General features: G+C 33.4%; 2 protein-coding genes and 1 long non-coding RNA gene across 7 annotated transcripts; 1 reads left to right on the plus strand and 2 right to left on the minus strand.

Moving 5' to 3' along the window:
- Positions 1 to 2214: 2214 nt before the first annotated feature.
- LOC107895547 (ATP-dependent DNA helicase Q-like 3) lies at positions 2215 to 8165 on the plus strand. Of its 3 annotated transcripts, none has more exons than XM_016820812.2 (20): positions 2215 to 2369; positions 2451 to 2631; positions 2716 to 2823; positions 2971 to 2978; positions 3071 to 3154; positions 3351 to 3491; positions 3616 to 3650; positions 3980 to 4063; positions 4200 to 4288; positions 4489 to 4641; positions 4723 to 4819; positions 5371 to 5374; positions 5503 to 5652; positions 5744 to 5836; positions 5912 to 5977; positions 6080 to 6210; positions 6683 to 6777; positions 6908 to 7035; positions 7297 to 7403; positions 7496 to 8165. In XM_016820812.2, the coding sequence occupies exons 2-20, from the start codon at positions 2478 to 2480 to the stop codon at positions 7968 to 7970; spliced, it is 2202 nt and encodes a 733-aa protein (XP_016676301.1). In that variant the 5' UTR covers positions 2215 to 2369; positions 2451 to 2477; the 3' UTR covers positions 7971 to 8165. The 3 variants fall into 3 exon arrangements, with proteins under 3 accessions (XP_016676301.1, XP_016676306.1, XP_040937342.1); XM_016820817.2 differs by having other exon boundaries at positions 2248 to 2369; positions 2462 to 2631; XM_041081408.1 differs by having other exon boundaries at positions 2315 to 2631.
- Positions 8166 to 9724: 1559 nt separating this feature from the next.
- On the minus strand, positions 9725 to 16082 carry LOC107895559 (serine/threonine-protein kinase STY17). 3 transcript variants are annotated; one of them, XM_016820827.2, is made up of 16 exons: positions 15695 to 16082; positions 15251 to 15365; positions 15021 to 15118; positions 14775 to 14894; positions 14494 to 14548; positions 14092 to 14202; positions 13959 to 14009; positions 13277 to 13452; positions 13078 to 13185; positions 11786 to 11859; positions 11223 to 11398; positions 11012 to 11107; positions 10562 to 10642; positions 10385 to 10438; positions 10175 to 10309; positions 9725 to 10089 (listed from the first exon to the last, which is right to left on the minus strand). In XM_016820827.2, the coding sequence occupies exons 1-16, from the start codon at positions 15892 to 15894 to the stop codon at positions 10009 to 10011; spliced, it is 1731 nt and encodes a 576-aa protein (XP_016676316.2). In that variant the 5' UTR covers positions 15895 to 16082; the 3' UTR covers positions 9725 to 10008. The 3 variants fall into 3 exon arrangements, with proteins under 3 accessions (XP_016676316.2, XP_040937343.1, XP_040937344.1); XM_041081409.1 differs by having other exon boundaries at positions 10169 to 10309; XM_041081410.1 differs by having other exon boundaries at positions 9725 to 10309.
- A 1800-nt stretch (positions 16083 to 17882) lies between these two features.
- On the minus strand, positions 17883 to 18784 carry LOC107895565 (uncharacterized). Its single transcript, XR_001683504.2, has 2 exons — positions 18581 to 18784; positions 17883 to 18324 (listed from the first exon to the last, which is right to left on the minus strand). It is a non-coding gene; the product is annotated as an uncharacterized lncRNA (long non-coding RNA).
- Between the last annotated feature and the right edge of the window lie 464 nt (positions 18785 to 19248).

Here is a 19248-nt window from a genome sequence, read left to right on the forward strand (position 1 = left end):
GTAAATTTTAGTAAATTTATTTAACAAAATATTTTAATTAAATTAAAATTCTTATTTATAAGTTTGATAAATCTTGTAAAAAATAAAAATATTTAAATAAAAAATCAGTAATATAATGAACAACAAGTACTATATTGGTTAGTTCAAAATTTAGTCCCAACTCGTGTTTTTATATGATTTTATTTAATATAAAGAGATTATATATAGATAATTTCACTTAAGGTTTGTTTGGGCAGCACAACGTAATTGAATGAAAGAATTGGAATTCACTAGACGTGTTTGATTGATAAAGTGTAATTACATCGTAATTTCTTCTATCATGTTTGGCAGTACAAATTGTAATTACATGATTACATACTTTATATTTTAAATAAATATTAATTACTATAAAAATTATTAGTATAAAAAAATAATTTCTAAACAAGGAGAAAAAATTAAAACTAAATCATCGTATGTATTATGTTAGTATAACAAAGTAGATAATAATATGATTACAAATATAATAACAAGAACAATAAACATCATATTTAATTTTATCTAATTGTTCTAGTGCATACTTGCCCCGAACTCGACCTTGCTCTGAACCTTGATAAATTTGCCCCGAACTTGAAATTTAATAGGAGATTCCGCTCCAACCCGACCTGAATTTAATGGAATTTTTTTTATTTTTAATTTTTAAGCAAATAAGATTACATTTTTAATTGTTTTATTATTATTTTTTATTTTGAAGCAAATAATTTTTTTTTAGTTTAGACTTAAAACTTGATATATATTTATTGAAAGCAAAAACTTGATATATAAAAATATATATATATCAAAGATATTTTTGTAAATATTTCGAAGCGGTGCGGGGGGTGGATTTACCTCAAACTTGACCCAACTATTTTTCTAATTTCAACCCGATTTTTCAAAAAAAATCCCCTAATGAATTGGTTTGAGTCAGAACCTCTCGGATTTTGATTTTTTTTATTTTTTGACTATCCCTAACTCTTGGAAGTATATGGATCATCTCAATTCTACTTATGATTGAAGTTATAAAATATGTAATATACTAATACAATATCATTTTTTTTAATGCTATACTAAAATGATGTTAGTACGGAAAGATTTTTTTCATAATACGTAAATTAAGTCAACATAATATAAAATTTATAATACTTAACCTTTATAATTTATAAAATAAATTATCCAAAACTTTCATAATACTTTTTATAAATAATATAACTTTTTACCGTTACTTTAAAAGTTACTTTTACAAATAAGTTATAATAAAAAACTATAATTTTTTTAATAAATAGTCTATTATTTTTATAATATATAACATCCACGTATAAATAAGTTATGTCCATAATTGATCATAAATTTTTATAAATAAATATATTATAAAACATTTATAACCTGTTATAACTTTTTTTTAATAATATATATTTTTGTTATAACTTATAAAATGCATAAATTATTTTTATAATATAATTTTTTACGATTTATAATATAAGAAATTTTTTGTCATAACTATCCCAAAACACTCATACATGTTACGTTTATAATATAATTTTATAATTTGTATAGAAATAGTTTTTTTTAATTTGGGCTTGGGTGTAAATACATATGTAATTATTCAAATTCTCACCTTACTCTAAAAATTAGAAAGTATATTTGAGTGTTTCAATTACACTCAATTCGTGAGACTCGTCAATTACAATAGTTACCAAACATACCACCAATGTGTAATTATAAACAATTACATCTAAATTCAATTACTAGGTAATTTTCTAAATACCACCTTATTATTTAAAACTTTAAAATAAATTTTATAATTTAATGAATCATTTTAAATAAATATTTTAAATATATTAAAAATTTATTTATATAAATTTAATTTAATAACTCTGTTTTGTTTTTTCACTCACTCACTCACTCTTATCTTTGCATTTGAAATTAACTCATATTTTTGTTTTTTAAGCAATTTATTTTGATTATATCTAGAATTACCCTTAATCTCTCTCAACATATAAATAGAAATAGGAGATTTTAACGTAATCGAACGCATACTCATATATTAATAATACTTATATCAATTGAGTTAAAACTGAATAATCATAATAATCCATAATTTTATTTTAATATCAAATCTTAGGCTACCTCAATAATTTCACCGTCACCGTCTCGCCGTCCTTTTCCATTGAAAAAGAAGCTGACCTGGGCCTTCAAGTCTGCGATATGGGCTTCCTACCCAGTAGTATTCAGGTTATGATTGCCGTTAAGCTCTGAACTCTTAAAATTGTTGGGTTTCAAAGCTCAAAACTTCTTTTGATATTCGATTCTTCGAAAGAAAGAAAGTGAGGGCAGGTCTCCGATTTCCACTCCAGGTGAAGAACTACTCCACCATTCCTTCGATTTTATTTTTCTTCAATAATAGTACTCATCGTCGATTACCGGTTGTAACAAAGCTTGAGTTCAGAACAACATTGGATTCAATGAAGAAGTCGCCGTTGCCATTGCAAAACCTTGGCGCCAAAGACAAGCGGCGCAAATGTGGAAGAGACGCTTTGGTTAAGCTCCTGAGATGGAATTTCGGTCATCCTGATTTCAGAGGGAATCAGTTGGAAGCCATTGAGGCCATTTTATCAGGTATATTTTGAACGTAAATTTTCATCAAGATCGTTTTTTTTTTTCAAAATTTTGTTGAATTTAGCCCATTCCTTTTTATTTCAGGGAGAGATTGTTTTTGTCTAATGCCAACGGGGGGAGGAAAATCAATGTGTTATCAAATCCCTGCTTTGGCTAAAACGGGAATTGTGCTCGTCATTTCTCCGTTAATAGGTGGATGTATCTCTTCCATTTTATTTTATTTTTTTAACTTTTACTTATTGAAAGGTTTCTTAACCTTTTTTTTAACTATTCACTGGTTTTAAACCGGAAGGACATTGCACTTAACTGGTACATTTGTTCCTCCAATTTAATCCGCAGCCTTGATGGTAAGTATATCGCATGGCAGCTTCCTTCTAGTATAATAATTTTTTTCTCCCACATTTTTTAAAATTTTTTTTGGAATTTATTTACTATTTAGGAAAACCAAGTAATGGCATTGAAGGAGAAAGGAATTGCGGCTGAGTTTCTCTCTTCAACTCAAACGTCGCAGCTGAGGAATAAGGTAATCTAAGTTATGGCACTGACTGTTAAGCTTGAGCTTCGTTTGTTACTAGGAAACCATATGTCCCATCGTGGCCCTTGGGCTATTATTATTTGCCCTTAATAGCAAATTTTGGTTTTATTCGTTGTAATGGATGAGATCAGTTGAAATGAACATGTTATTGTATTCTTTTTGATGTTTCTGTTTTAATTATCAGATTCATGAAGATCTTGATCGTGGACAACCATCTATTCGCTTGCTTTATGTGACACCGGAGCTGATTGCCACTTCAGGATTTATGTCAAAGCTTAAAAAGATTCATGGTAGAGGATTGTTAAATCTCATTGCAGTAGATGAGGTGTGATTTGCATGAACTAGTATTGACCAATGACTTTAGTCTGGAAATTTGCAGCTTTTTTGACGAGAAGTTTTAAGACATTAAGTCTCTGCCTAAAATTTTGCTTCTTTTGTGAAAATTGCAGGCACATTGCATCTCATCATGGGGTCATGATTTCAGGTTTGTGATCACTCCCACCAAAAGGAAAGAAATTTGAGTATGTTCTTTTAGTTCTATGCCAAATTACTGTAAAAGACAACAATTAGTATTCAGCCTGAATTTAGGCTTTCACTTTTCATATGTAGCCTATGTCTGACGTGTTCATGTTTGAACGTAATTTTATTTGCTGAGGTGTATCCAACTCTTGTTCTTTTCATATGTAATAACCTATGCATATGTTTTTTCTGCATATACACCCATTTGAGGACTATTTTATTGCTAAAACTCTTACATGAAGGTTTCTGATCTTTTTTTTTTTTTTCTCTTTTCTTGCTGGTGTATTATTGTAGGCCTAGCTATCGGAAGCTTTCATCTTTGAGGAACCAACTACAAGATGTACCAATATTGGCTTTGACTGCCACTGCTGTTCCTAAGTGAGTGTGGTAATATACTTTTTGCTTTCATAAGGGAGAATATCATGTTCCAATAGTCTAGGAGATTTTTCTCGTGAGGTAAATTGCCAGAACCAATTTACAAAATAATTTGGTCTTTTTCTTTTTCATTTTGCAGAGTACAGAAGGATGTCATAGATTCCTTAAATTTGCAAAATCCTTTAGTCCTTAAATCATCTTTCAACCGTCCAAATATATATTATGAAGGTAAGTAGTAAGCTTGTACTGATGATGCTAGTGACAAGTACTAAGCAATAGGCATATAGTTCACATTTTTCCTTGCAAATTTTTTTTTTTTTGTTGTATATGTTGATATTTGATTTGGTTTGAGTTTTCTTGTTATTGCTCTTCACATAGAGAACCATATTTAATTATTGTGCATCTAAGATGATTACCCAAAAGTGCAGTTCGATATAAAGATCTTATGGATGATGCTTATGCTGACTTGTGTGATGTGCTCAAATCTGCTGGAGATGTCTGTGCAATTGTTTACTGCCTTGAACGAACAACTTGTGATGACTTGTCCACTTATCTTTCCAAAAATGGGATTTCCTGTGCTGGTAACTGATGCTTCTTTATTCCCAACCTTCATTGTAGACCTATATCATATGGTAGGTTTTACTTTTACATTTCTTTTTCAGCCTATCATGCAGGGTTAAATAATAAACTGCGGAGCTCTGTCTTAGATGATTGGATTTGTTCCAAGATACAGGTTGTTGTGGCCACGGTAGCTTTTGGGTATGATTAACCAAAACGTTTACTTAACATTGAACTTGCTCTGATCTTCTCCTACTGGATTATATTAAAAGTGAACTATCACATATTTTGTCTTTGATGTACTAGTCTGTTTATCTACGAAACAATGTGAATAGTATAGTTTAAATAATAATAGTGAACTTAGGTTGTAAATAAGAACACTCATGTCAAGAAACTGGCAATGGATACTCAGAGGGAGGCATTCTTAAATTTAGAATGCCTTTCTATTTCACTTCTAATTACCTGCACTGCAACTTACTTGAGATTGTAATGAAGTCCTTCATTTCTTTTTATTTTATAGTTTAAGCTATAATAATGAACTTAGGTAGTAACCAAGAAATCCTATGTCAAGAAACTGGCAATAGATATTCAGAGGAAAGCATTCTTAAAGATAGTGTACCTTTCTTTTTCACTTCTAATTACCTGCACTGCAACTTACCTGAGATTGTGATGAATTCCTTCTTTTCTTTTTGGTTTATGCTCGGGGCTGATCTCTATGCGCATGGTTATTCAAATGGTTCGTTTTCTTTCAGAATGGTAAGCTAATATATTACTAATTTTTTCATTGAACAATGAAGACATCTCTTTAAAATTTTGACTGTTGCACTATTGTGGGAACTGATGAATATCATTTGCCTCTAATATCTTGGGGTCGATATTTCTAGGGTATAGACAGAAAGGATGTTAGAATAGTTTGCCATTTTAATATCCCGAAGTCAATGGAAGCCTTCTATCAAGAGTCGGGTAGAGCTGGTCGTGACCAGTTGCCTTCTAGAAGCTTGTTGTACTATGGAGTGGATGATCGAAAAAGGATGGTTGGTCACCATTTCAAACCGTGTAATCATGATAGCTCTCGCTTTGCATGCTTTTATCTTGAATTGATCTGTTTATTGGACTACTTGGCAGGAATTTATTCTTAGCATTGCTGAGAGCAAGAAATTGCAATCATCAGATTCAGAACATGGATTGTCAAAGAAGTCCACGTCTGATTTTAATCTGGTCAGTAGAAGTCCTGTTGGTACAATGTGAACTCTCCTTGCTACTCTTTTTTCATGAAGTGCATAAAACATGCAGATGGTTGAATATTGCGAGGGTTTTGGATGCCGTAGGAAAAAGATTCTTGAGAGCTTTGGAGAAGAGGTAATGGAATTTGTGGTAAAGCATGATCTGTTTATGCAGTAGTTGGCTGCTTTTACCTGATCATCATTGATCCAAAACTACTTATGTATCCTGGCTAAAAAGGTTTCTGCATCACTGTGTAAAAAATCATGCGATGCCTGCAAACATCCAAACCTTGTGGCCAAGTATCTGGAAGAGCTAACAACTGCTATTGCTGTCCGCCAGAGAAATGGTTTCTCAAAAATCTTGAGCAGGTATGGTTTTAACCTTGTTTTAGTGAAAGGGATGACATGTTTTCTCCCTTATTATATTAAGTATGCTTGCAATCAATTATTGAAAACTTTTTCTACATCACCTTAAATTTGGCAGTCATAGAGTCTTTAAACATGACCAACCAAGGCTGTACAAGCAATCTGTAGGCAGTTTTGCTCCATCTTAAGGACACTGAATTACTCATGATTTTTTTTTCCTTGAGCATATTTAAACAATCATCCCAGAATTCATTCTTTGTAGTTTTAGTTAAGTGAGTGCAATGCATCAGTGTTTTCTAATATAACTAATTTTTAATGCTTGTGATATGAGCTACTAATGTTAGTAGCTTTGGTGATTGAAAGTGGCATAATGTATGGAGAATAAAGACTTTTTTGATGACCTAGCTCCCAAGTAAATGTGTAAACTGTCAGTAGTACAGTGCTTATGAGTTTATCCATGCTTGTGTTTATTCAGCTCCACAGATGCCTTTGAAAATGAAAATTTCTCAGAATTCTGGAACCGTAATGATGAGGCAAGTGGCTCTGAGGAAGATATATCTGATTCGGAAGGTAAGTGAATTTGTATTAAATGTCAGCATTCATTTAGGGGTTTGGGTTTCCTCCAATGAAGGGGTAAAGAAACAAAAGGCAATATTGAACTTTTTTATTAATTTACTTGTTTAATCTTTTAAATTTCCAGATGGGTTTGAGGTTGCAAAGGGCATATCCAGATCCAAATTTTCGAAAAAAACAGGGATAAATGAGAAGATCGAGCTCTTGCAGCGTGCAGAAGAAAACTATTATCGGAACAAAGCTCATGATAAACAAGTTAGTACCCATATTCTCCAGTCATATAGACAATAATGGTTTCGCATAGAAACTTAAATGCTGCTTCATCGATCATGAAATATGAAACTCTTAAGAATTCATTGTCTTCAATTGAGGCTTGTCCATGCAAATCGGAATGAGGCTGAATTGCTTTGACATAGAAAGCATGATCTATTAGTAATTTGATTCTTCCAGATGTTTGACCATTTCTGGTGTATGGTAGTTTTTGAAATTAGCAACAACATTATTTGTACTGAACAGGCCAATAGACCTGACAAAAATGCCATATCTGGAGCGCTGAGAGAATCAAGCAAGCAAAGATTGTTAGATGCCCTGAAGCATGCACATCAGCGACTTGGTGACTTGAAGTATGTGTACTTTTTTCACGCACATTTTTCCTTTAATGGGTTGAGAAAACAAACATGTAAAATGATGTATCATCGTCATACTTGCAATGCAGGGTTGATTTTGAAGCATCATCTACCATCCTTGAAAATGAGTGCTTTAAGAAATATGGGAAGAGTGGGAAATCTTTTTATTACTCGCAAGTGGCGAGTAAGGTGAGGTGGCTATCTACAACAAGCTCTGCAGCTGAGATAACAAATCAAATCGGTACTGGTATCAAGTCACCTTTGGAGAATATCACAAGGAAGGAAGAACCCTCTCCTCAAACAGTGTCAACTATTTTACATGATGAGAGAAAAAAAGAAGTAAATAAAGTTATTGGTGAACAACATTGTGGCGACATTGAATCGAAGACTTCAGTAAAGGCTTCAACCCCGCAAATGCAAACTAAGCTGCCTGCAATTCCATCTTTCTCTCAGTTTGTAAACAGCAGAAAGTCAAAAGAGATGCAGCAACCGAAGGCATCAGAGGAAAAGGAGCATCACCATTCACCCAATAAACATACGAAGAAGAGAATGAGGTTGCAGTAGGGTGAGTGTCCCAAGCCTTGTGTGTTATTTTCAGTTCATTTGGTTCGGTAGGACTGCAAAATCCCAATGGTTCCAGTTTGCTTATAATATGTGCTTTTGACTTTTCCCTGTCTCAGAATGCATCTTTTTTTTGTTTTCTTAGGGTTTAGGGCAATTGAAACTTTCATTATAGAAAAATTAATCGAGGTTTTGGCATCGTATGGCCTGGTATATAATATTGATCTCATTTAGTTCTGCTGGATCATCTTGTAACACGGCAACGGAAAGGATCGAGAACAGTTTTAATTTGAATAGGCAAAAGCGCCCGGCCTCCCGCTTGAGCATTGGAATTCCATGGGGAATTAAGCACGGCATAAACTAACGAGAGCAAGCCACCACCACCAATAAAATAAAATAAAATAAAATAAAAACAACTAGATTATATGGTGAAAAATTTATGTATCTATAAAAATTATATATGGTTTTGAATTTTTGATAGAAATGGTAAAGTAAAAACAATGGAAATTTTGGTATCTTCGGTCCAAATGTATTATGAATATGTATTTTTTTAAAAATTGAGACTCAAATGATGGGTGATACTTAATTAAAGTTTTTTTTTTGGTCGGATACTAGATTTCATAAAATGCGAAATTAAAATATTATTTGATACATAACACCTCCTTACATATCAGCTACTAGCAAATTCTGAAAATTTAAAACATTCAAGGGAGAGGTAATTTGAAAATTGCTCCCTAGCTCAGCTAGTGCGTCTGCATAACAAGAGATTAGAAGTTAGTTCATTATTCATAAAATGGATAATGGTGGTGGCATTTACTTCAGTTTCAATATTATCTAATTTTAAATTATTGCCAACTAAAGGCCGTTTTTGAGGGCTCGCAACTCTGCTTCCACACTGGTAGATCTTGGGATATGTCTATAAGATCCTGTAACCCAATTCCCATTACGGTCTTGTATAAGGGCTCCTGCCCTCGCTTCCCTGGGTTTCTCGGCGATGACCCATTCATATTGAGTTTGTACCAATCCCTTTTGAGGGAGGGTGGGTTCCAGGTCACTAAGGTAAAGGGAGGGGAACTCTTTAAACTGTTGAGTAGATGACAACAAATTGCCCCGTCGTTGAAAAGATTCTTTCCTCAAAAGTCTTTATTGGATGGGAATCACCAAAAACACGAGCATTTCTTACCAACCGTATCTCCTAGACTGAAAAAGCAAACAAGGCATTCTATGGTAGTCTCAACCTGTTCATCCATATCTTAGGAGAGATTAGTGGAGAGGCAATCCTCCTAGCTAGGTGGAACCAAGGTGCTAGATTGGGCAATAGTGTAGAGATATTCTCGGAAGCGCTTTCTGATGGGGCAATCCCCAAAAAGGTAAGAGATCTCTTCCTTCACTAAAGCAAAAAGAGCAAAGATCCTCTACATTTCCTCAATCAAAGGAAAGCTTTAGTGAGGGTAGCCTTAAGACTACGTTTCCACAAAAAAAATTCAACTTAGAAAGATTCTAACTTTTCAAAAAAATCTCCACAAATCATTCTCGAGAAGAGAGGCTCAGGAATTTATACTCAAAAAAAGGGAGTAAACATTTGCAAGTGGAAAACATCCGTCGCTTGATGAACTTCAGCATAAAGTAGGATGGAAGTGCTCAAAAATACATCAATCATAAGTGAAATAATAGTATAAATGTAACTTTTTTTCAATATAACTTTTTCTTTATCTCATTGCATGTGAAAAAAACTTGAATCATGAGTGACAAGAAACTTAATATCAAATTCGGTTTTCGGATTAATTCTTGAATCATCCTTATCCATTTCCCTTATAAGAAAACCTTCTATAAGAGAGAGAGAGAGGAAACAAGGGGGGAGATAGCAATTGTAACACTTAAAAACGGATTTGAAGGAAACGGTAACAAGAGTTACAAGAACTGGATAACCCTCTCATCATGCATAATGCTGTACATCCCCCAACCCCAAAAAAAAAAAAAACAAAAGAAAGAAATAACAAAAACAATGCATGTATGCATGCAGTGAGACAACACGTGTAGTTCACAGCATCCTCCTCTTCACGGCGGAGAAGAAAGCATCAGAAGACTTGATGTTGCACCCATCTTCCCCCTCATCTGCAACCTATTTCAAAGGTAACTACCACGCTTAGAATTGTTTTCTTTGACTCCACTAATTACAGTTCCTAGTTTCCCATTAATACCTTTACCTCTTTAGCTATTTGTTTAAGGATATCTATAATTTCAGAAAAGTTAGGTCTTTGGCTTGGGTCCTGCAGCCAGCATCTCTCAAGCAGTTCCCTTAGTCTTGGGTGAGTATGCTTGGGGATTGTCGGGCGTAGATTCTGTAAAATGATCCTTATCAAACAAATGATACTCATTATTAGCACAATAAGAGAGTGTTTCAGATTTATATATACCTTTTGCACCACTGCAACGGCTGCCTGTAATGGAGTTAGGAGACCATATGGGAGCTGACATTTTGAACGTATCCATACGTCAAAAAGAAATATTTATAATCTCAAACTGACTATCAATGCTTTGTTGATGAAATCAAGTTTGCACACAGACAATAATGCACAATTAAAAAGTCTTACTTCTCCTGTCAGTATCTCCCAGAGTGATATTCCAAAGCTAAAAACATCTGCCTTGTGATCGTATGGTTTGTGCTCAATAACCTACAGTAAATAAGATTGGTGAAAGAAATATTAGATTATAAAACCAGGTTCTACAATTCAAATCATGCTTGACTCTCATTTGCTGGAAGTATTTAGTGTAGTGCACTACATCGATCAAATGACCAAACAAAAAGTAGCCATGTAGAAGGTTTTTTTATTTTTTTGTAGAAGTTGATTATATAATGCAGAATGATTCTTATAGTTCAGACATGGAAATTAGAGAGCATAGCACATGTTTTGATTATCAAAAAGACATATTAAAAGGAAAAAAGGAAATGCAACGCATACTACAAAGATCAGCCGTGCAGCTAATTGCCATGATGTAAAGAATATTAAGGAGAAACATAAATGTCCAAGAAAAATACATACCTCAGGGGCCATCCAGCGGTATGTTCCAGTTTCAGCTGTCATCACTCCTGATTGAGACTGCACTCTAGCAACTCCAAAATCAGCAACTTTAACAACCTATCTAGGACAGATAAGTGGTTTCAGGAAAAATATCATATGTTAATCAAATATGCTGTTTTGCAATACAATATTTATCCGAAACAAGATATAAGGAAAAACAACATGGTCTTACTTGATTTTCATCCATCAGAAGATTGGCAGTTTTCAAGTCCCTATGGATGATGTTGTTTTGATGCAAATAGTTCATTCCCTTGGAAACATCAAGGGCTACTTTGAGTAAAGATGGCAATTTAAACACTCCCCTTTGCTTATGCAGATAGTCATATATGCTACCTCTGGCCATGAACTCTGATGATGCACAAATACCACTATCAAAAACTGATTATTTATAAAATGCAATGAAAATCTTATTTTTTTAAATGAAGTTCATAGAGTTTATCATCGAAAAAATTAGAAGGGGGAAAAGGCATACAAATCTGACAAATTAAATTTTGGTATAGAGATGGAATTTACAGACATTAAATTCGTAATGGTAGGTTTTGTCAATCTCTCAGTTTGTACTCAAAGCCAGAATTGTTCCCTTCTAGCAACATAATTATAGATTAATCTGGTAAAGATGAAAAACAGCAACTCTTAACGGCAACATTGTTGAAGCAAAATTTTTAAATTTTACGCGCTGAGGAAGAAAGTATAGAGCATAGTAAAACATGTCAGGAAAAGTTAATTAGATTATACCAGTCACAATGCACAGATTTGGAGATCTTGTACATGCGCCAATTAATTGAACAACATTCTTATGCCGAATTTTCCTGCAAACAGGATCAAAAAACAAAATGCAGCATGTGAATTGGCCTTGAAGACAAGTACCAATCAGTCTCACCCTCCTAGAACCAACTTTAAGATTAGCACATTATAGTACATTCAAAAACTTGGGAGGGTCTTAAATTCAACTATAATATGTGAGAAACCATGTTATATATGGATGATTCTTCCACAGTTTTCTGGTAGTATTCACACCCAATACATACAGACTGATAAATGGAATCATTTTTGGCTCTACAGGAGACTACTCTTGGAAATGCTCAAATTCAGACTTCTTTTGAACTACCAAAAAATCAAAGGTAGCGTAAATAGCAATTAATTTTTAAGTGAACTGAAAAGGCATGGTACACGGAGCATAGATGTTATGCAGACAGCAAGCTAAAAGTAGCCTCTTTCATAGCTTTGTCCCTCTGTACCATCCCAACACTCCTAGGTCTAACCATCCACTTTTAAGAATAAAGCAGCAACAACAGAAATCCCCTTTGGGTTATTTAGTACCTAACACCAATCTTCCAAAGAATTTTTTCTTTTGAAAATTCACCATAATTATTAAAATCTGTAGTAACTAATAATTCAGACCAGCTAGGGACTAGAGAAGGATAGGAAGAGAAAGGGAGGAACATGTTCTTTGGAGAGGCACGTGTGAAGAAGGGAGGAAAACATTAAGCAAATTGTGCCAGATAAATTGGATGGCCATGGAAATAACATGATCTTTTAATGATCTCATCTTATAGGAAAGAAGACTATACCCTCCAGGAAGCCAAACATCGCCCAAAATCCTTTGATGTAGCAATGGAAAGTGGATAAATAAAAAAAATCCTCCTAGATAAATATCAAGAGCTCATGATAAAGTCGATTGTAAAGAATTCAAATTCAAATTCAAATAATAGCTCCTATGATTCAAGAAGAATTCAAGATGAGTATTTCCTTATTCCCTTATCATAACTTAAAATTGTTAAGGTCTATGTTATAACAATGAACTTCTCTATGTGCACAAGGGTCTATGTTATATTTGTACTATAAACTAAAAGATCCATCAGATGAAATCTACATCCTAATGCAAATACAGGCCTAGATCATATAAACTTAAGAAGAAAGATCTATTTAATAGGAAAATCACTAAAATCTGATCACATATAGAATGCTTATCAGAGAATGATAGGTTCCCTGCACAACAATAAGCATTTACAAGTACTCCAACAAACCTCATAATATAAACTTCCTGACTAAACTCTCTCAGCATTTCTCTTGTGATCTGCTCAGGCTTGAGGACTTTAATAGCCACTTCTTGACTACAATACGTGCCTCTATACCTGAAGATGTTAAATCAGATAATGAGTTAGAACTTGTACTCTCCCCACAACAAAAAAAGAAAGAAGCTGGTTTGAAAATGAGAATACTTACAGATCAGCATATGACCCAGATGCAATCCTGTTTTCTATTTTGAGCTGCCTGGCATCAATTTCCCATACATCAGTTCCATCAGTAGGGATTTCAACACAACTAGGTAAGGAGACAACCCTTTCTTTGACATGCTCAGTCATAACTGAACTCTTTCTAGAATAAGATTGTTCCTGCAGCTGATAATAAAACACAAAAGGGAAGTAGATAAATAGGTTAGCTCCAGCAATCCATAATATATAGATATAATAATACTCAAGTTTACAAGTCATCAAGTAAAGAACTTAGGTTCATCTACTGGAAAGCATTTAGTATGCATCTGTTTAGAGGAAATTTGCTTGAAAAGCTAAGAAACTTATATTTGAAAAATGGAAAATTAAGCTTCTGATAAGTCATACTTAGGATTTAGCCTTTTGAAAAGCCAGACCTTAAATCAGATATTTAGTTTCTTGCTTCATCAAAATTTAAGTATTAATACTTTCTATAAAACTCACAGTTCATAAATTCAGAAATAATATATAGAAAAAAGAATTCATTTTTGTGCCAACAAGTAAGATTACCAATTTACTACCTGTATATCAGGCATCATGTGCAGCACTGATAAGGCTTGATTCAGTGCTAAAGAATATATCTATGTAATGTCATTGCTAAGGGTGTAATGAGTGAATCATGATGGAAAGGGTACCTTCGACTTCGAAATTTCCTTCTCCAATGCATTTTTGAGCTCCTCAATTTCCTAAAAGAGTAATGAGTGAATCATGTTACAGCCTTAGCGACAAGCATTTTATCCACTTACACGAAGAAATATAAGAGCATACCTCAGAAGGCCAACCATCAACAACAAAAACATCCAAAGAGTACCCATCTGTAGTGGAAAAAGCATGAGCTTCTTGAATGTTCAATCCAATCTCCGCAAGTAAAGAAGTAAGCTGCAAAAATAATCATCAATATTCATCATTGCAAGAGAAACTTTAAATACAACATTTTGGTCTTCCCACAACAATAACATACCCAAGAGTAAGTGCCAGCAGAACAAATTTATCTTTATCAATATCAAATTCAGTGATTAAAAATAACCAGACGGTTGTTTCAAATAAGCAACCAAAATGCACCAATCTCATGTTAAGAAACAAAACGAGGGTGCCAATATCAATCTGAAATATATGAGAACACACAACGGCCCACTTCGTCAGACAGGAGAAGAGAAAGTATTCAAATACCTGACTAAGGAGTTTTGGACGGTCAACTGTTGAAAAGGTGATCTCGTGCATGGGCCTACAAGATTCAACATTACAGAATAGTATTTATATCAAATCAAGTTAGGCAGATATTAAGAGCAAGGCAGTGGCTTTAGACTGTGCTTCAATGAAAAGAGCAAGCAAAACAATGTCAATTCAGCTCATGGGCTCTTAAAATATCTAATAACCAGATCAGAAAGGAGAAAGCCACTTTGCACCATAAGACTAAGAAGAGATAGTGATCAACTCATCAAAATCCTTACCGGAAAGGACCTGAGGTTGAATTGACAGCACTTCCTCCATCTTCAACATGATATATTCTTGCTTGAAGAGCAACAGCTTCAAGATTAGAAGACGAACCAAATGTAGGAGGTGGGTGGATGCTGAAGAAAGACAGGAAGGAAATACATGGATCCGATAGAAAGAGCCATTCCTTAAATTTGGATCTAAAAGGAAAAAGACTACAAAAGAAATCCATGCAAAATAACTTTAGCTACAAGGAGCCTTACCCCTGTCTATATGAATGATAAGCACTTTGTGCATCTTCTTGCATAGAAGAATCAGAATGAACTGAGTCAATAGATTGTGCGGGGAAGACAGGATAGACCTATACATGACATGCCAAAATCACACAAGATTGCAATTTGACATACAAGAGTCAATGGTAATCATGTCAAAGCCTAGCTTCATTAGATCTCTAGGATTTCATGATGACGCTAACGAGGAATTGGAAGAATACCTGAACCATACGAACTTCAAAAACAGGACGATTAGCGGGGTCTTCTGCCAAATGCAGTAATCTTTTATGTGTGAGCACATCTTCTGCCCGCTCCACATTCACGTCTAATGCATATCTATCAACAGTAAATGAAATCTCAACAACGTCGAGAGAGGGGAACTTAAAAAGCACGATGAGGAATATGAGAAAAGACAAAAAGAAATTTCCAGATTCACACGATTGTTCTATTTTCCTTGTTTGCTAGCGACGCTTTTTTTTTTCTTTCTAAAGGATGATATTTATAAATCTACGCCAATTGAAAAATTCATGAATCTCATCTGAAACTTATCCTTCCGATCATCAGCAACCAAACAATCAGTTGAGAAAGTTTAAAAAGAAAAAGGTACAGCAACGAACAAAAGCAGAAATAATACATATATAAAGAGAGAGGGTTAAAGTTAGTACCGAGCAGGAAGTCGATTGAAATGAAGCCAGAGGTGATTATCAAAGCCAGGCAGATTAGCTTCGGCATAATTAGAGTGACGGATACGGTTAAGCACCTGGTGGAAAACGTCAAGCTTTTGCCTGTGATGTCGAGGATTCACATGGACAAGCGAGTCCACAGCTCTACTCCCGCAGCTCTCAGCGTCATCTTCAATCGCCATTTGGGTCTCAGAAATATCATACAAAAAAAAACCCTCAAAGATTCATGGAAGAAAAGAAAGAAACCGGAGAAAGGTTATTATTATTAATATTTTGATCTAATTCAGCCAAGGAAAAAAAAAAGCAGAGAGGAGATGAGACGATACTAGAAGACAAGACAGGACAAAATGAACCAACAAACAGAAGGCAGATGACAGCCAGATGATGAATGGATGTTATATATTCCGTATTCAGTGCTCAGTCTGACACAGAGTCCCCCACGTCAGCATTAGGACCAGCAGCTGGTGGGTCACTATATAGTCACGTCCTATTTCTATTTTTTTTCATTGGATAAACTTTAGAAAATAATATTTAATGCAATATTAATGTTGTGCATCATTAATAAATAAATAATATGATAAATAATTATGAACATATAAATGATTAGAGTTAATTATTTGATATTCATATAATAATAGAATAACATTTTGATGGACCAAAATTTAATAAAATGATAATATCAATTTTTAAAAATTCATATCATGATTTTAATTAAAATAAAATATTTAGAATAACTAATATTATAAAATTTGATATATCAAATTATGTCAAAATTAAAGTATAGATTAAATCTCAAATTCGAACGAAATTTAAAGGTCAAATTAAAATATAACCATTTTTATAACCTAAAAAAGAAGAAAGATTGAGAAAAAGTTTTTTTTTGAAAAAAAAGTTTTTATTCAAGGAAAAGTATTTAAACTTATAAAAATTTATAAAAATACATTAAATGAATTTATTTTTATTAAAGATTAATTGTTTTATTTGTTTGCATTAGGTTCAAATTTTTTATTTAGTAATTTTTAATTAAAGATATTAGGCTCAAAAATATTAAGAGGGAGTGAATTAGTATTTAAAAAATTTCTATAAAATTTTTTAAATGAAATGTGAGAAGGAGAAAAGCTTGCATAAGTTACTATAGTTGTTCCACCTCAATCACCTATCTCCACTACTTTAGTTTTCCAACATTAAAGATTTCTCAATTCACTACTATAAATTGATACATTCAAGCTAACCTTTACAACTCTATTATAATGTATTTCCCCCATAACTTTTATGGTTAAACGAGATCCGTTCGCAGTTTTTATTACTCAACTAAAACCCTCTTAATTTATATTTAGTGATAAAGATGAATAATGAGAAATGGTAACCTCTAAAAAGGTGAATGTTTACAAGTATGAGCTCTAAATAGATACGTAAATGACAAAAGATTTGACACTAGGCTCTTAAAGAATATTTACAAGATAAATAAAAAAATGAATATTTGAAGATTTTCTCTTGTGCTTGATACATGGATACCTCAATCTTGTATCTTGAAGTGTCTTTGACTTATATTAATATTAAGGAATAAGTTTGTGGATGTTTATTGCCGCTAGGGAAAAATTCTAACTATTGGAAGCATTAATTTTGGGATTAAAAATTGTCTCTGCATCCTAAGTCTTGAGACTTGATAAGATGTCTTGAGACATGACTAAAAAATAACTGTTATATAATCATTGGAAGGCATGTCTTAGGACATACAAGCCAATGTCTCTGAACATGCAACTCTTGAAGCAGAATTTTGTATTCAAAGTTTCATATCTCGAGACATATGGTCTTATGTCTAAAGACTTTACTACCAAAATACCTTAAAAATATTTTAAACACCTTAAAACATTTTGGTATTAACTCAAAAGCATTTAGATAAGTTAAAACACATTTAAAACATGTTTTTAAGTATATTGTAAGCTTTTGAAAATTTTTTAACAAAATTTTCAACTATATTTTCACAAAATGACTTAGAAAATATAATAAATATAAAAATTATACTAAATATTGTTATATCAAAAGTTTAAAACATCAAAATAAATAAAAATAATAAAATATAATTAATTTTAAAATTATTCTATTTATTACTAAATTAAATTATAATTGCATTATATTTTAGCTGTAATAACCTAAATTTGCCCGGGTCTTAAACAATAAAAAAATAAACGAATGTTTACTGTTTTAAATAGTCCATATACAGAGCCCAAAAAATTTTAGTCTACTCGAGGCCCAATTACAATGTAATACCCAGCAGACCCGTTACATCCAATAACCCGCTTAACCCAATAGCCCATTTACAATCAAATACCCAATACCCCTAAACTAGTCCAGTAAACCAAGACTTAGTAGGCCCAATTGGCCCAACTTATTTTCAGTTTCGGGAAACCCTAGCTATGGTTTGCATCGCAACTCCCAAGCCATACCAAGCGACAGAAGAACTTGCGCCGCAATCAGACCAAGAGTTACGCCCCTTCGACTCGTGTCCGTTCGTCTCGCAGCGACCCGAATCAGTGCCGTGATTCCCGGGCTTCAAACCATGCCATGGTCTACGATCAAATCAACGCCGGTGGTCTACTTTCCTCGATTACCTACAAAAGAAAGAAAGAAACAGCAACAAACAAACAAAACAAGTATGGAAAGAAATAAAAGATTTCTTCCCAAAATGTAATAGAAACAGTGGCTATAAAAGCCTCCTTTGTAACCTGTAAGCGGAGGGAGATTTTTAACGAGGAATACAAAAGCCAAATACATACAGTTTCTTAAAGGTGATATACCTTTACCTTTTCATTTTTTCTTCTCTAAATACATGCAAATACCATTAAAATAAATAAAAAGCGAATTTACCTTTGAAATCGCTTCGAAAAATCGGGACTTTGGGCTTCTGACCGTCGTACATGGAGGGGTCGGCGACGGCGCGTGGGCACGTGAGTCCGATGACCGGGGCTCGGCTCGATGGAGGCCGGAGCCCGGAGGACTGCTCTCAAACTCTCTTTCAGAGAGCTTTTCAAAGTTTTTTTTAAAAACTAATAACTAAATGAATTTTAGGCTTAAGTTTTGATATATATAGTAGTACAAAATGGTGTCGTTTTGGCTTAGTTCAATAAGCACTAAAACGACACCGTTTCAACAGGGGATCCGCGTGTTGACCCGATTACCCGGGGAGGATCCGCGTGTTTTTGTAAAATGAGTTAATTGCCCAATTGGTCCTCTCGTAATTTTAATATTTATAATTTCATTTTATTTATTTTTTAATTTAGCTCTAATGTTTTCATTTTGTTTCAATTTGGTCCTCACAGTGCTTTAAAATTTAATTTGGGGAAACGGTGTCGTTTTGGGATTAGGGCAATTTGCCCAATGAGTCCCTCGGTTTTAACACGCATTCTAGAAGGCCCAAATTTTTTTATTATTATTTAAACTAGCCCTAAAACTTTAATTTTATTTCATTATAGTCCTTTTAAAATATTTTTTTATAATCTATTAAATACTTTATGTCTATAAATATTAATTAAAAA

Source organism: Gossypium hirsutum, chromosome A11, assembly GCF_007990345.1.
Source record: "Gossypium hirsutum isolate 1008001.06 chromosome A11, Gossypium_hirsutum_v2.1, whole genome shotgun sequence".
Taxonomy (NCBI): Eukaryota; Viridiplantae; Streptophyta; class Magnoliopsida; order Malvales; family Malvaceae; genus Gossypium; species Gossypium hirsutum.